General features: G+C 47.1%; 1 protein-coding gene across 2 annotated transcripts; it reads right to left on the bottom strand.

The window, feature by feature from the left end:
- Positions 1-3,506: 3,506 nt before the first annotated feature.
- Grp (gastrin releasing peptide) lies at positions 3,507-16,085 on the bottom strand. Of its 2 annotated transcripts, XM_052742357.1 has the most exons (4): positions 15,424-16,085; positions 9,130-9,350; positions 8,913-8,922; positions 3,507-3,723 (listed from the first exon to the last, which is right to left on the bottom strand). In XM_052742357.1, the coding sequence occupies exons 1-4, from the start codon at positions 15,818-15,820 to the stop codon at positions 3,659-3,661; spliced, it is 693 nt and encodes a 230-aa protein (XP_052598317.1). In that variant the 5' UTR covers positions 15,821-16,085; the 3' UTR covers positions 3,507-3,658. The 2 variants fall into 2 exon arrangements, with proteins under 2 accessions (XP_052598317.1, XP_052598315.1); XM_052742355.1 differs by lacking the exon at positions 8,913-8,922 and having other exon boundaries at positions 9,124-9,350; positions 15,424-16,074.
- Between the last annotated feature and the right edge of the window lie 1,389 nt (positions 16,086-17,474).

Here is a 17,474-nt window from a genome sequence, read left to right as displayed (position 1 = left end):
AGGAAAGGGTTCAAATGTGGTGGTATTGTGTTCCCCAAAATATTGTGCACGCTAATAAACTTATCTGGGGTCAGAGACAGAACAGCCACAATATTAAACATAGAGGATAGGCAGTGGTAGCACATGCCTTTAATCCTAGCTTTCCAGAGAGAGAAATCCATGTGTTCAAGGATACAGCCAAGCATGGTGACTCACGCCTTTAATTCCAGAAAGCGAGCCTTTAATCCCAGGGAGTGGTGGTAGAAAGGAAAGGTATATAAGGCGTGAGGACCAGAAACTAGAAGCATTTGGCTGGTTAAGCTTTTAGGTTTTGAGCAGCACAGTTCAGCTGAGAGCCATTCGGATATGAGGACAGAGAGGCTTCCAGTCTGAGGAAACAGGACCAGCTGAGGAGCTGGCGAGGTGAGGTGGCTGTGGCTTGTTCTGGTTCTCTGACCTTCCAGCATTTACCCCAATACCTGGCTCAGGTTTGATTTTATTAATAAGACTCTTTAAGATTCATTCTACAGGTTTATTTGGCTTACACTTCAGCACTGCTGCTCATCACTGAAGGAAGTCAGGACAGGAACTCAAATAGGGCAGGATCCTGGAGGCAGGAGCTGATACAGAGGCCATGAAGAGGAGCTGCTTACTAGCTTGCTCCCCATGGCTTGCTCCAGGACCTCCAGCCCAGGGATGGCACCACCCACCATGGGCTGGGCTCTCCCCCATTGATCATTAATTGAGAAAATGCCTTACAGCTGGATCTCAAGGAGGCATTGCCTCAACTGAGGCTCCTTCCTGTGATGACTCTAGCTTGTGTCAAGTTGACACACAAACCAGCCCATACAGAAGGAAACTAGGGTAAGTGGAGAGATAGTTTAACTGGTTCTTATTTAAGTGGATTAACCAGAAAACACCAGCTGGAGAGGTGAGGCATAAGCCGCCTCATTGTGGGTATGCAGGGTTGAGGGGTTGTGGGTGGGGTGGGGGCAGAGTTCATGGCTGTGGACCTCCTGTGAGCAGCCCAGTAGAAAGGAGTAAACGATGCAGTTCCCACACTCTGCTTGGATTATTCCCTATCCATCTGAGCTGGGTCAAAATGCTCTGTGAGGGTGGAACATCCCCAGTGCGAACTGAAAAGGGGCGTTTTGAGGTTGCAAATTATACCGCACTGCCTGAGCAACCTATTTTAGCACATGAACCCCTAATCCAAGTGAAGAGTGACCGATTACTCAGAGCACTTGGCAAACTTGAAGGATGTTGTTGCATTCTTCCCTTTCGGATGCATCTTCTTGATCATCCTGCTTTGTGAGGATTTTTCAGTATCGTCCCGTTAGACACAATTGTCTTGGCTATGTACACAGCTGGTCTCTACAGACAGTTGTCCTATAGTGTGGCTCCACCCCCACCCCTTGCTCCAGGACCTCCAGAACATCAGGCTGGAGCCTAACATGTCTTCAGCATAACAGTGCAGGAGCCAAGTAGGGAAGTTCCTTTTTCTTTTCTTTTTGGAAAAAGGGAGAGAAAGAAACATCTGTTATGCGCGGTTGAGACATCTGTTATATGTGCGGTTGACCACATCTTTGGCTTACCCTTTTCCTATTTGGTAGAATCCCATTATTTTAATGCCACATTCTCAAAATAGAAGGCTGAAAACTACACGTCCCAGCTGCCCTTGCAGCTAGATACAGTTATGTGCTGGGGGCTCACCAATCAGACACACTCAGTTATGACTGATTTGTGGGTGAGCTCCAGAGGAAGAGGCTTTCGGGGTTCCGTGTGCTGGGCTGTCAGGTGATGAGAGGCAGTGCCTACTGGATGGGAGGAACCTGACTCCTCAAATCATGGGATCTGAATGCTCAGGGAGCTCGACATTGAGGGCCTCTGCGAGGGACAGCAGAGTGGAGAGAACTGTTCTTACGTCTCTGCCAGAACCCATGAGGAAAAGTGACCTCTGCCAACATGGGATGTACATCTGCTCTCAGGAGACTAGCAAGCAAATGGTAATCTCACTGGGATTGTTCAACCATTGGCTCCTTGCCTGCCTGCAATGCCCCTGTTAGGGAAAGCCTCACTTGGAACACTGTTTTCTTCTTCCTGTTAGAAGTCTTCTAAGTTTACCCTCTTTTATTAGCAGTATATGAGGTTTTAGCCGACACAACTCATGATCAAGTTTGTTTAGTTTAAATGGTTGTGGGGGCCACACATGTGTATGGGCCCTGCTCTGCCTTGTTCCCTTGAGACAACATCTCTCACTGAACCTGGAGCTAGGCTGGCAGCCAGCAAACCCCAACAATCCTCCTGCCCCCGTGCCCCACACTGCTGAGGTTACAGAGTGGGCACCACCACACCTGCCTTTTTATGTGGGTGTTTGGACAAAACTCTGCTATTTATGCTTGTGCATCAAGCACGCATGAATACCCACTGAGCCACGTCCCCAGCCCTGTGAGGTTCTTGTGAAAGAGGGCCCAGAGAGCCCAAAGGCAGAGGGTAGGGGCCCTAAAGCAGTCATGGCACAGAGAAGATGTGTCTTACAGCTCTCAGTTTGGCTAAGTTTTCAATCAACAAGGTTTTTAAAGACACTAGAACACATCAGCTCTTTAATGTTTCTCTGATACAACTGGGGCGAGATAAATCTTTTTAAAAATTCAAATGCAATTTTTCTTAAACGAAGAAAGTCTGAACCATATGGCAACAAGTTTCAAAATCTGTTCATGTGCAAATGTCACGATAAAAATGGGGCCAGGGAGTGTTCATGGACAGCCAGGCCACATTCTTTGAAAACAGGAAGGAAATTTCCTGAATTCATTCTTTTCGTTATATGGGGAGCCTGAGTGGATCTGGCCTGGTGAGCTACTACTCCTCTCAAAAACAAAACAAAACAAAAACAAAAAACAAAAGCAGTATTGCTTGCTACACATGCTGAAAGAAGATTTAAAATGGAGTGGTACAGAAAACATATGTTTGGATTCCAGTTCCATCTGCCTCATAACCTTGGGAAAGTCAACTGACCTCTGTGATCTTTTGTCTCCTCGTCTGTTAAAGGAGGGTGAGCATTTTCAGCTCCTGGGGCCATCCTAAAGAATATATCATAACATCAGCCACACATGGGGTTGTACATGGTAAGGACTAAAGATAAGGAAATCACTAAGTGATGGAGAAGGCCAGCTTCCATCACCAGCCCAGCCCACCTGATGACTTTACTCACTACAAGAATTCACTAAGTAGCCCTCAGAGGTGACAGCTGGTGATTCCTCCTACCTTAATCAGTGAGCACCAAAGTATGTGGTCAAGGTGTTTTTTTTTTTTTTTAGTTCTGCCATACTATCTTTTCATTTGGAGTTGAAATAGGAGGACAAGTTGCCCTTTGGGCAATGTGATTAAGTAAGCTTTTATTGTGAATGATAGCAGATTGGAGCCCTGAATCCAATCAACAAGAAGCTTAGCTGGAAAAAAAAAAAAAAAAGCATTCATTGGAAAGCTTTCTAGGCAGTTGTTCACAGAAACAAGTTCAAACCAGAAGATGCTGCTTGAAAATCATGAGTTTAGTCATGGTTGAAAGATACAAGAACCGTTAAGTAAATTGCACAAGGAAAATCTGGTTGATGGGCCAGCGGAATTGATGTTTGCAGAAGTCTCTGAAGGGTTTTGTTTTGCTCCTTGGAAGCTGTCCTTGTCATTGTCCCTTCAGCTGGAGGTTCCTTCCTTCCCCTTGAGAACTTGGAGCAGAGAGTCTACCATCTAAAAAACAAATATTAGAAATAGTTATGCACACACACGTGAGTGACAAGGAGTCTAGTGGTGCCCATTTCCGGTAGACCATCAACATCACTTGGTAGAAAGGCAAATTCTTGGGTCAACTCCCAAATCTTCTGACTTGGAAGTTCTGGTGAGGAGCCCTGTGCTCTGCCTTCACAAGTCTTCTAGGGGATTCAAATACAGTGCTAGAGAAGGACTCATACTTCTGAGAAATGAAGTAGCTCCTCCCACCACCTCGGAATGGCGCACTTGGGGGGCCTCGTGTTATGCTTGCTAAACTTGTCTTCTGATCTAATTCCTCGGGTGTGTTTTGACCATTGTTAAAAGTTAAAGGTTTTATTCGGTATTAGAATAGAGCTGGGGAAGGAGACAAGGGCACTATGGAATGCTATTTCCCCCCACTGCGCTACACTAGTCAAAGCTTGTTTCTGAATCTACAAACCGAACCAGGAAATGATAGCAGTGTGGGCAACTCAGGAAGAGGAGTTCCTCTGGGTCTCCGCCCAAATTCTAAATTTATTGCCATTTGCTTGCTGTGGCTTCTGCTCAATTTCACTGAGAATAAAGGAAAAATCATTACAGTTTTTAAAAACTTTATTCCCCTTCAGCAAGTTTTACCCAAAGAGATGAGAAACTAGATCTTATTATTTTTAACCCAGACAAGAGTTTATTACTCTTCCCAAGATTCTCTGGCAGTTTCGTTGCCCTGCTTCCAGACTGGCCACTCGTTTCTAATAAGGGAAGGAAGTACTGCTATTCTTAGGCAAATGGTACCTGCTCGGCAGCTGGGCTGTGTGCAGCAGATGTTAATGAGCCCCGGGCTGAGGATGGATTCCCACACAAGCCAATTAGCTTTGCCTTCCTCCCTCAGAACCAAGACTGCAACCACCTGACGGCCAGCCTTTTTTAGATTCTACCACCTCTCCTGCCAAATGACCCAATGGCCGTGGAAGGAGCCAGCTGAGGATGAGGAGGAACCCCACCCCATCCCACCCCTTCAAAATGTTGAACTGAAAGTTTTAGTTCAACTCAAAAAGGGGTAGAAAGAAAAGGAAGAAGAAAGCAGAGTATGCTGAGGATCAGGGTCCAGCAGGCAGAGATGCTGAGGGAGGTATCACTCCTCCTGCACAGAAGTTGTTGGGGTCATTGGAGGATTGTTGGTTATTCTTGATTTATGTTGCTTTCTATGTGAGACTCCCTTGGGGACTGCTCGAGTTTCGTTTCTGTTACTATGACAGAATGTCCCGAGTGCGATGGCTAATCTTGGTTGTCAACTTGGCACACCTGGGAAGAGGGGCCCTCAACTGAGGAACTGCCTTCATCAGAATGACCTTTGTGCCTGCGGGAGAGGACATAATCATGTTCGCTGGTTTTTGTAGGGGGAACAGCTCACTGTTGGCAATGCAAGCTGGGCAAGCGAACCTGGGCTGTAGAAGAGAAGGTGCTGAATGTGAAGCAAGCCAGTAAAGCTGTGTGCCTCCTCCACGGTCTCTCCTTCAATTCCCGCCTGCAGGGTTCTGCCTTGGCTTCCCCCAGTGATGGACTATGACCTGGAAGTCAAGTAAGCCCTTCCTTTCCCTTTTCCACGTTGCTTTTGGTCATGATATTTATCACAGCAACAGGAATCAAACTAGAAAAATACTGAAAAAAAAAATAAAAGTAAAAAAGGCAACTTGGGGAGAAAATGTGTATTTTAGCTCACAGTTTTGGGTTACAGTCCATCATAGCAGAGAAGTCAAGGTGGGAACTCAGTCACATCACACCCACAATCGAGAGCAGAGAGACATTAATGTCTGCTTGCGTATGTTCCGCTTGATTCCTCCACTCTTATACAGTTCAGAAACTCCTTCCTACGGAATAGTGACACCCGCAGAGGGCAGGGTCTTCCCACATCTGTTAACCTACTCAATACAGCTGTTCACAGACATGCCCCACAGACATGCCCACAGGCCAACCCAGTGTAGATGACCCCTCATTAAGACTCTTTTCCCAAGTAATTCTGGATGGTGTCAAGTTGACAATGAAAGCTAGCCATCACAGGGACCTTTCAAACATAAAAAAAAAAAAACAAAACAAAAAACAAAAACAAAACCACCCACTTCCTATGCCTTAGACTGATTTTATCGGTCCATAAGAGGGGTCCCTTTAAAATGAGGACAAAAGCTGGGCATGGTGGTACATGCCTGTAACCTCAGCTACATTGAAAGCTGATGGCAGGAAGTTCACCAATGCAGGACTGCTTAGACTGCATAGCAAAGACTCTGCCTCAAAAAAAAAAAAAAAAAAAAAAAGTGAGGGTACACCTACATATCTTCCCAATCAGCCTCTGCAAGTTCATCCCCAACCCCTGTATTCATGTCCACAGATAAAAGGAAAAGCCCAAGGCTGCAAAGAGCAGTAACCAGGCTCTCCATTACAAAGAAATCCTTCCTTGATTATCAGAACATTCCACAATCATGTCCAAGATTATGGGTTAGGCCCTGGATCTGACCTGAACCCTATCTCATGCTGTAGAAACCATGGAGTAGAAATTCCATTATTTTCAGGATAGCATTAAAAGATTGGGGAAAGGAGAATGGGTAAAGGAAAGATGAACATTAACTCGAACATGCCTGGCCATTCTTGCTGGCAAAGCTCTGGGGCCCGTCTGCTCTGAGCCAGTAGTCTGCAGTCAGTGCACATTCCCACACACCACTCTGAATTAAGTAAATCTCTTTGCCATCAAAACATAGGAAATTCTCAGTTTCTAACTACAGCTCTGGGTGAGCTGGCATCGGGACTGGGTGTTTTATGGCTGCTGGGAGAGAGCAGAGCATGTGTAGAGAGGTTTTCATTTTAAGCAGAGTCCTTCAGCTTCTGAAAGCTCCTGCAGCTAATTCTGGTGGTTCTCGGCTAGATTATTAAACTTCTCTCTGGCACTGGGAGATCTATGGATTTCTAATAGACCAGTTCTCTCGGCACTCCTTCCTTTTTGGGTAAGATAATTATAAAACGGTTTCAATTTTCACAACAACATATTTTCACTGAGGCAAAATGTCCAAAGCAAGAGAAACAATAAACTGGTTTGCTCTCTAAAGTTACTGTTAAATTTGTTTTTCAAGGTTCTGGGAAATGTATCCAAGAGAATAGGACTGATGTGTTCGATAGCTAATTATTCAGCTTGAGGTAGAATTGAACGGGATGGGCTTTTAGAAAAACAGTGCATAACAAGATAGATCAGAAAGCAAGGCCTGGCTCACTAAAAAAGAACCTTTGTAGTGTTGGGAGAAGTAACAGCCACTTTCCAGGACTGTCCCCTCAAGCCATCCTATAATAGTGCCACATGGAGACCTCTGTGAAGTTATTCTTTCATAATTCTGCAAAGCTTTGAATATTCTGCTGAATATGGGACATTGAGGGCCCTGGAGAAATTATTGGATTTTTCAGGAGTCCAATGATTGGCAGAGGCAAGTTCAGGTGACAAGGCAACTCCAACTGGATTCTGCTGTTTGCTCAGGACAATGAGGCATTGTTGGAGCTGGAGGGATGACTCAGCTGTTAGGGACACAAGGGTTTGAGTCCCAGCACCCATAGGGAGGCTTACAACCACCTGTAACTCCAGTTCCAGGGGATCCAACACCCTCTTCTGACCTGCAAGGCCAGGCACACACATGGTGGACAGGCATACGGGCAGGTAAAACACCCATGCACCTAAAATATAAATATATCTTTAATTTCTAAAGAAAACTAAGTGCTGGAGAAGAACGACACAGTTGTGTGTGTTCAGAGTGTTTTATGAATGAGCTACAAGAGCGTGTGCATTTTCATCCTTGTAGAAAGTTATCTTTGAGGGCTGTAGGGCTTTAGTGAGTTTGGTATTCCTCGAATAAATAAGAACTATGCACGTATTAAATATCCACTCCAGGAAAACATTTGACCAAGAAAAAGTGTGGCTGGGTAGAGGCTGAGCAGTCAGTTACAAGTTCACAGCCCCCTCGGAGCCAATGAGCCTTTGACAGAAAAGGAAACTGACCATCTGCAACCCCATTACAAGAGATTGACTCAGAGGTCTGCGTAATTTTGGTACTGATTTCTGTATTGGTTGATTTGATCTAGATTTTTTTCTTCTGAATAAAAGCTACTGTGGGAGCCCACAAAGGTTTTCTAGTGAGATCTGAGCTTGCTTTACACAGCAGGGCTGCATTAGGGGATGGCTTGACCACGTGCATGGTCACCAGGTGTTTGGGGAGGTCTTTTGCTCCACCCCTTGGCATTCCTTTAAAAGCCCTTTAGTAGAAGGGGCTAGTGGGTTTCGACCCAGGCCCTCCCGAGGCTATCCTGTGTTTCTGTCTCTCTCCTCTATGTAGCTATCTACACATTTCTCACTTCTCCCTCCTCAAGAGTACCCTGGGGGAAAAAGGGGGAGCTGGTCTCCCTCAAGCTACTAAAGGCTTTTTCTCCAGGTGTTTCATGCAACAAAAGAGACTTTACTTTGCCCTTAACATCAAAACTTCCCCCAACGGCTGGGCAGGAAGTGAGACAGAAAGCAGCCCTCCAAAATGGTTAGCTCTGAGCCCCTGGAAAAGGCCATCAAAGAGCTAACCAGCGTGACAGAGTGAAGCAGGGAGATCTCTGAGCCCTGTGAATGACAAGCAAGCGTTATCCATTTTCAGAACAGAGCAAAGCAAGGCTCCCTTCTCCCTCCTGCAGTGTGAGGCTAGCCTGGGCTACAGATAAACAAAAATTCTCATGAAAACCATAATCACTGTTTCAAATGAGCATAATTACTAGTAAAAACTTCCTAAACTGGACTTTGGACCTTAGCTTTTTCTTCTAAGAGAAAAACTATTCTATCCAAAGAAAAGATAGCATGAAAATTGAATAGTAGCTTGCTCGGCCCACGTGGGTGTCGGCTTAGCGTGTTGACCATACAGACTTCCCATCATGGTCAGTCTGCCTTGTCAACTTGACTGGGTCTGGAATCACCCGACGGGCATACTTCTGGGTGTGTCTTTGAGGCTATTTTCCAAAAATCTTAACAGGGGGGAAGACCCATGCTGGATGTGGGCGGCATCACCCCCAGGGTTGGGGTCCTGGATGGACTGAAAAGGCAAGAGAAACTGAGCGGAGCTCCAGCATTTATCTCTCTGGGACACAGCATGTCCGGGCACCTCACGTTCCTGCTGCCACACCTCGCCCCCTCTGGTGGACCGTACCCTCGGACTGTGAGCCACAGCAAAGCCAGCTTTTCTCAAACCGCTTTCGGTCAGGTATCTTGTACAACAATGGGGAGGGTAATAATAATAAGCAGTTTATGGTCCCCCGATCAGATCCGCCCCACCCCCACCCCTGCAACTCTCCCTAAATACCGCCCACCCCACAACCGAAGCGTGTTTGTCTCACCTTTGCGTTTGGAACATCCTTAGAGTAGCTGCCATCTTCGGAATCCCAAGTAGGCTGGTGCTGAGGTGGCTGATGGCTTCTGTTCCCCACGGCTTCTAGGAGACCCAGCAAATTCCTTGCCGCTTCCTCCCAGCGGATGTATTCCCTCAGCTGCTCCTTCAGGCCGTCTCCCTCAGACTCATACAGGGACGGGAATTCATCGGTGCTCTTTTTCCCCATTAAGTGTCCTGTAAAAAACGGAAGAAAACCAGGATGCCACAAATTCGACCAAGGGGAACGAAAGAAGCAGCCACTGCAATGGACGCCCGTAGAGGTGGGTTCTGCTTCCCAGGAAAGGCAAAATCAACGGCATTGTTTATTAGGAGTTAGTCTATACACAACACACAAACTTTCCTTTCTGTTCAAAATGGGGAGTAAACTGAACAAAATTCAGACCTGTGTGTGACTCGGGAGCCCTGGATTTGGCTCCAGCACCTCTGCTGACTAGTGGGGTGACCTCAGACAAGCGCTGTAGCACCTAGCCTTCAGTATTGTCAACTATGAAAGGAAGAGGGCAGGCCGAATCACACCTAAAAAGCTTCCAAATGGGAAGGCCTATCAATTTTGTGTGTCCAACTGAAAGGCAGGCTCCCGACGTCTCCCACGACCAATTTCAAGTTTCTGCTGAAAATCAAAGTCTTGATGTGTTCCTTTGTATGATTTTTTTTAATGTTGTCTTTCTCTTATCTGTAATACAATTGTACCAAAGGAATCTTTCATTTAAACTTTCTCAGAATTTTAGCTGAAATTGAATCTAGAAAACCTCACCTGGAAGGGATGGTGGGTTAGGAGAGTAATGAAAAGCAAGTCCTGACTGATGTTCAGCAGCCACATCAATTTGGAGGTTTCTTTCGGGTCTCTGAGAATCTCTCAGTAGTTCTAGGCACATGTGCCCACTTTATAAATGACTTAATTAGTTAACCCTACGAAGGAGGCCAAAGTATTGAAAACAGGGACATTCACTTGTCTAAGTAGTTGGTGGCCAATCCCAGGTCTGCACTTTTTTTTTCTACATTTAGTGTGCGTGTGGCACACGTGCGTGCGTGCGTGCGTGCGTGCGTGCGCGTGTGCGCACGTAACATCACAATGCATGTGTGAAAGTCAGAGGATAACTTGTGGGAGGAGGTTCTCTTCTTTTACCATGTGGATTCCAGAGTTTGAACTCAGCTTGTCTAACTTGGTGGAATTCACAAACCCCAAATGTACATATTCCTGTTTTGTTTGTTCATTCATTCATTTGTTTTCTGTTTTTTGTTCATTTGTTTGTTTTTGAGACTGAGTCTCACCATGTAGTCCCAGCTGGCCTCAAACTCCCTAAGATCTGCTTCCCTCTGCCGACTGGGGTCTGGGATGAAGAGGTGCACCACCACACCCAGCCAGGTCTGAGTTCTTAACACTTTCATCCTTTGGATGGACACACTTAGGCAGTTCTCTGTTCTCAGTTTCTCGGACACAGAGCTTTATTCTACTAATAAGCCTTTAGTGCTTTTGATTTAAAGTGGACAGGAAAATAAAGGTCTCGTGCTTCCAGCACTAACTGACATTAGACACCGTCCAGGGAAACATTGCAGGACTAAAACTTGAATGATTGTCTATGGCTTAAAATGGAAAGAGACCCTTTGAAGCGGCACTGTCCACCTTCTTTCTGTCTGTCACGTGAGCTGCAATCGGTGGACTGCAGAACGCTTGAGCGTGGATACTTTAATTTGATTGACACCATAGTCGGGTGGTGAAGGGGGATTTTCTGAAACCTTCGAGACGTAAGCAAAGGCTCTAGGATTATAACAAGGCTAGGGTCCAGGTTCTAATACATTATACTGTTTTGAAGAGTCTTTTAAGTTCCCGGGGTTTTAAAACAGCGGAGCATCATCCTCGGATCTGCAAATAAGAATATGATTTACAAATAGCTAATGTCCTAAAGAGGAGCAAGGACCGTATATCAGTATATCATCTTGTGAATTGAAAAAAAAAAGTGAATTCTGTTAGTATTAGGCAGTCTTCAAATGAGATTTTGAGTGAGGACTTGCCACTCAGGAGAAGAGACCACGCTGCTTGAAGAGCTTATTAAGGACACTGTCCCAAGTGAAGGCTTAGACTCTTACATTGTTTCAATCATCTGCTGGGTCAACTGTGGCCCAGCTGTCCACAAAATAGCCATGCATTCGGCCCTCGTGGTGATTATGTTGTACAACTTCCCAGGAAGCTGATGTGCCGTCAGCTTTAGTTACACAGAGGAAATTGAATCATGATGAGTAGAAGACAGCATTGGAACCCTGATGCTCACAGTAATTACCTCAGTCACTCTTGGAATCTATGATTGCCTGTCATCTAGTTAGGATGCTGAAAATGAGAAACGAGTCACTGCCAATAAAGCAGTGGGGTGATGGAGATAATTTTATGAAGACCTCCACTCTGCTACGCTGGAATACGTTTGTGGACTTTTCTCTAATGGGAAAATAGAGCCACTGCCCATCTCATTATTGATCTAACATAGATCCTGATGACACCAGACTGAATGTCAGTCCTTGCCTGCCAGCGATGTGCTGTTCAACTGCCCACTTCCCAACACACACACACACACACACACACACACACACACACACACACACACACACAAACACACACACCAGTTATTACAGGAAGTGCGCCATCTATAACATCCCAGAGAAGCACACATTCCCTGGGTCCTATTTCATTCTTGAGCTTGCTACTGTCAACCAAATCATCATCTCCATGGCAACATGGACAAGATACCCACTTCCACTTCATCTCCTATCGTCTGTCAAACATCCATATCAGGATAATGGAGATCTCAACACAGAGAAAAGACAAGTATTTAAAATAATAATAATAAAGCTTTGCTCTGGATGGAAATAAAAGAGAAGCTTTTGTACCTTTAAATTGTATAATATACCACCAAAGGGTGGGCTTGAAACATAAATTAATTTCTTCGGAGTTGAAACTAAAAAAACTATCCTAATTTGAGAAAACATCATTAAGATATAAAATATTGTGTACTTCCAAGAAATCGTATTTATGGGGTAGAGGAGATGAGTCAGTGATTAAAACACTTGCCAGTGCAAGCGTTGGGACCAGACTCCAGATCCTGAGAGCCCGTGCAAACGATGAGTGGGCCTGGTGGCCTGCCAGTAACTCCAGCCTCAGAAGGTAGAAGCAAGCTGGCTAGCTAGACAAGCCACATTCAAGATTTCTGGATCTGATTGAGAGCCCCTGCCTCAATGAATAAGTTGGAAGGGCAATCAAGGATGATTCTAGGCATTCCCCCTACACACACACACATATGCCCACAAACGTGCAAACATGAACACACACCCCAGTTCCTAACACACACACACACACACACACACACACACACACACACACACACACACACACGGAAATAGAAGATGGAAAAATAGTCTTTATAAGCACATACTGTAAATTTCAGTCTTTGATGTAGCCCTGTGGTGAGTGTGAATCTGCTCTGCATCCAAACAGTGATGTCACCCAATTCAGCTTCCCAAGTCCTGCTCCACATCAAAGCTAGAGCCAAAACTGGGAGCCTTTTGGGGAAGCACAGAGAATAGTCACTAGTTTTTGTGTTGACTGTATGTTCACCACACACACAAAATATTCCCATGAACACAAAGCCCTGCAGGAGAAGTGTGGGCAGTCTCCTAGTTCTCCATTGCTTCTCTCAGCCAGGAAGAGTAACTCCTTGAGAGAGTTGTCCTGACAGTTTCCTTGTGGACAGCAATAGAGGAACTAAGCATGGAATGATGGCAAATGCCTGTGATCCCAGCACTACAAAAGCTGAGGCAGGAGGATCACAAATTCAAGGCTAGGCTGGGCTACATCATAAGGTCTGTCTCAAAAAAGATAATGGGTGGTATAGCTCAGTGATAGGGCACTTGATAGCATGGGTTCACTCTTAGCATCACCAAAATTCAAACAAAACAGAAAAAAAAAGCAAAAACAAAACAAACAAAAAAAAACACAAAAAAACACCCTGAGCTATCTGTCTTTGGGAATTGGGGAGGAAGGGCATTGTTTTAGGATATTTTAAAACTAAAATTAATTCTCCCATCCCTCATCCTGTTGATGCTCTTCTTCCAACAGTACCTACTCAAAATGCAGATGTTTGGGGCTTTTTTTCCTCACACACAAGTGTGAGACCTGACTGGGCTTTGTAGCAAGTTGGAAGGTAGGCTGGGCACCTTAGGCAAACTCTTGCCTAAACTATGTAGAATCCCAGAGGAGGGCTGGGATTGTAGCTCAGTAGAGAGGTCTTGCTTATGTGAATAAGCCCTGCATCCCATCCCCCACAGTTAAAAATACTGAATTGAGAAGAGTGCATTTGAGAATAAAATTGTAAGTGATGTTTGTGGGACCACCGTGGAGGGTGACTGAGGGAAGGACCCTAAGTATTCCAGGGCAGGTGTGCCCCCTAATGACTGTGGGTCAGCCTCAGCTGGGCATGCACCACAGATAGGACACTAGATTCCCACCCACCTGTGGGGCTTTTGGTCCTCAAGGCTTAGCTGGTAGTTCACGGTCCCTTCTCGTGTGACGATAAAGAGAGAAAAATGATGGAGTTGGGAGTACCCATTCTCGCTCCCTGCCCACTGAATGGTGGCTGGATGAGACAATGGCCTTTTAATCTAAGCCCTGGGAATCCCTTTCTGAGGATGACCAGCTCTAACGTTGGGTTCCTCAGCACCTTTTCAGTATTCTTCATTCAGGAATCACCCCTTTCTCTGCTTCTCCCATGCCAACCTGCGCTCCACTCTCTGTCCAGACCCCTGGAATTCTAGTGGCCCTCTGAGGCCACAAATTCTTTCATCCCTGGGACTTTTAGCAAGACCTCCCAAAACGATAAGATGGCATCCCAGTGCTCTTGACCTCTCTGGCAAAACAGAACATGAAAGTCCAGAGGCAGAGCTTCCAGCCTGCCTCCTTCCTTCCCCCAAATCCAGCCTCATTTTGGTACCTAGTATCTGAGACTTGGTTGAGTCATTTCCTTTCCTATACACTGTTCCCTGCTCCTAAGTACCTGACTAGGGACACACACACTGCACACACACACACACACACACACACACACACACACACAGAGAGAGAGAGAGAGAGAGAGAGAGAGAGAGACAGACAGACAGACAGAGCCCTTCAAGCTCTTTAGGGAAAGGACCCATTGCTCAGGAAATGTGAGGTAGTCACAATTAACTGGAGTGCAGATCAGGAGACCTTGGATTCAGCATTTCATGGAGGCTGTGTTTACTTGGGGAGGCACAGCACCTCCAGGTAATGCTGGGAATGGTAGCGCCAAGCTGTTAGCTGCTACTGGCCTGCCAGTTTTAGGAAAGCTCTGGGAGCCTGTGTTCCTCACAGCCTGGACCCAGCCTCACTCCTCACCTCACTGTATGTCAGACCTCTCCACCTAGGCTGGAATCAGCAAGCCCAGAAGCCCGCGCCTAGAAAACAGGACTTGTTGACAGAAGTCAGAAAGAAGAGAGGGAAGAGGGTGTTGTTGTGGATCTAAGAGACGGACAAAAGCCTGGGGTTTGGGCAGCAGGGGCCAGGTAAGCTTGGAGAGTAGGCATGATCTCTGAAATCAGTCAAGGCAGGGAGTCAGGGTGGGGGAGGTGGCATAAGGACCAGGGGAAAGAGCATGGCTTCTGAGAGAGTGGAAGGGGTGAGAAAACTCAGGAGAGTCCTTGAACCCAAGGTGGGGGACGCTGCACCCAGGTCCCCACACCCTGTGGTTCTGCTCGGTGCACCACTGCAGCCTGGATTCCAGCCCACAGGAATGGGAGTCCAGTCTATCAGGATCCTGGATTCAGTAAGGGACCTTGCTCTCCCCAAAGTTGTTTGAGAATAGAGGCGAGGCTAGGTGAACAATAGGAGGCACGGGGCAGGTGTAGAGGGAAAGCGAGCTGCAGGCGAGGTTGAGCGGTGTTGGGGAGAGAGCTTTGAGCTGGTTTGGGTGCCCCAGACGCCCCGCGGAAGAGAAATGCTCACAGGTGGGAAGCTGGAGGGAAGGGACCTGGGGACCAGTCTGCCACTGGCTAGGGACCTATCGGGTTTCCCAGAACAAGAGACGGTGGGATGGAGTTTGCGGGAGATCTGGGTGTTTCAGTAGAAGGAAAGGAACCAAGCTAAACTCCCAAGCCAAATGAAGAGTTGGGGAGAGAGGTTCCCTCCTGCTGATGTTCCCTCCCTCTGAGGACAGGAGCGCGGGGATCTCACTGTCAGGACACTTACCCACAGCCCAGTGGCTGCCGCGAGGGTACATCTTGGCTAGGACAGTCCCTCCGCCCGTGCCTGCTGACACTGGGGCAGCTGGCCCCCGGGGCGCCTGGCAGAGGACCAGCGCCAACAGCAAGAGTGGGAGCTCGAAGCCTCGCATGGTCCCGGCGGGAAGCCCTCCGAGCTCTCGGTGAAGCTGAGAGCGCGCGCGCTGTCCCGGGCGGAGCAGCGACAGGAGGGATGGTTCCAAGGAGCTCGAGCGCCACTGCCGCCGACTCCACGAGGCCCCGGACTTTATATAAAGGAAGCCTGCGCGGGAGGGGCCGGGGGCTCTTCCACCCGGGACCGGAGCGCACTGACGTCTCCCTATAGCGAACCAGGCTCCAGGATGCCTGTCCGGGAAACCATCCATCTATGGCGAGGGATGAAAGGCTGAGTATACCTTGACCCATCCCCCTTTCTCTACTAGTCCCATCCGATTCATTTCTGCTATCCCAGACGTCTTCTCCAACACGGTACGGTGAACCCCTGCTTTGCCCCCGTCCATTCCCACCACCACCAGCAGCCTCACTCGCTCTGCCAGATGCAGAACAGAGCAAGAAGGAAGATACGCTCTGTGTACAGAACTAAGCTAGTTCGATTAAACACTGGCCCTCTGGCAGACATACTGCTTCCAAGAAACGGAGCGGGGGGGGTGGGGGGGTGGGGACCGCTCTCCAGCCAATTTCCCTTGCCAGCACCTAACCAATAACTCAGTGTCCTTTAGCTACTTCACACATGCAAGGCTTCTGCAAAATTGCTCAGTTTCCCCCTGCCCCGTCTGTTCTCACTTCTGAAGACTGGTCACGCACCCCGCGCAGTTCCATCGATGCTGAGGGGACGTGCACCATAGCAATGGGACAATAAATAGAAGCTTGTAGGAAGTAATTGCCCACGGTTTGGCTGCCCGAACTGATTCTGTGGTTATGCTTGTAATAGGTGAGGCCTGTTTCTCACCGAGGGCTGGTGAACTGCCTCCCTCTTTGGGGCCTGATTGTTCCCTGTGAACATGTTGGTAGCGTCTCTGGTCTGAGCTTCTGGCAGAATACTACGTTTGTGCCTCTTAAGTGGCCACACACAACACATTGCATGGCAGTTTTCTTGGACTGGGAACGTATTTTTGTGCATGTGTCTGGTTCTAAGGAGAAAATGCTGATTTTAAGATTGTTTTTAGAAGCCAAGGAAATACAGTAATACTATCCTGAGGGAATGATCCAAGGGAAAATCAAAAGGAAGAGGGAAGGGTGGGGTGGCAGATAGACACACACACACACACACACACACACACACACACACACACACACACACACACACGCATACACAGAAGAATCTATAGTGGGTCTGGACTCTATCTCTCCTGGGTTCCCAGCCTCTGCAGCCCATCCCCAGGCTGTCTGTGAGCAGGCATTATACCTTGAACACACGCAGACTGGCATCCTCCCAAGCAGCACCCTTGGGACTTGTCAGAGACCTGGTCTTGCTTCCTTATGCACCTGTAGAGCTCTGGATCACAGGCTGCTCATCATGTTTGATGAGTGAATGACTTGTCCAAGAAACGGCAGGTCTAATGCCTTCTACACCTGTGGAGGAGCATTAAACCCTTTCCTCTGCAGAGTAAATGCTAGAGGAAGGTCCTTTTTTTTAAGAACCTTCCTTATGTTTTGAATGCTTGTTCCAGGGGCACTGCATTGGAGATTATGTAGCCATTAAAAAGAGAGGAGGCCTGGATGGCTTTTGAAGGTCAGGTGTGATACTGGTCTCAGCTTGTTTCTTCTGTCTCACAGTCCATGTCTTACTCCCACCCACTCCTGTTCTCACCACTGTGAACCCCAACATGTATGCCTTCCCTCGGAGAGCCACTGAAAAACGTGAGCCCCCTAAGCTCTATCTATTGAGTATGCTGGTCCCAGCAACACACAATTAGCCAATGCAATCCTTTTAAATGACGTTTTCCTTACAACTCCCAGGGGAAACCACAGTCCAAACATTGGTGCACAAAGAGCACAGCTCTTCTGTGCCCGAGGACA

Source organism: Peromyscus californicus, unplaced genomic scaffold, assembly GCF_007827085.1.
Source record: "Peromyscus californicus insignis strain IS unplaced genomic scaffold, ASM782708v3 Scaffold_17__1_contigs__length_78620276, whole genome shotgun sequence".
In the NCBI taxonomy this organism is placed as follows: domain Eukaryota; kingdom Metazoa; phylum Chordata; class Mammalia; order Rodentia; family Cricetidae; genus Peromyscus; species Peromyscus californicus.
Note: the sequence above shows the minus strand (reverse complement) of the source record. Positions and strands in the feature narration are given on the sequence as shown.

What these genes read in the sequence shown, in the direction of transcription:
- Grp (XM_052742357.1), bottom strand. Translation starts at nt 15,820, where the DNA reads ATGGATGGTTTCCCGGACAGGCATCCTGGAGCCTGGTTCGCTATAGGG. An exon ending in CGGCAGCCACTGGGCTGTGG is followed by an intron (nt 9,351 to 15,423) that starts GTAAGTGTCCTG and finishes CGTTTTTTACAG; the next exon opens with GACACTTAATGGGGAAAAAG.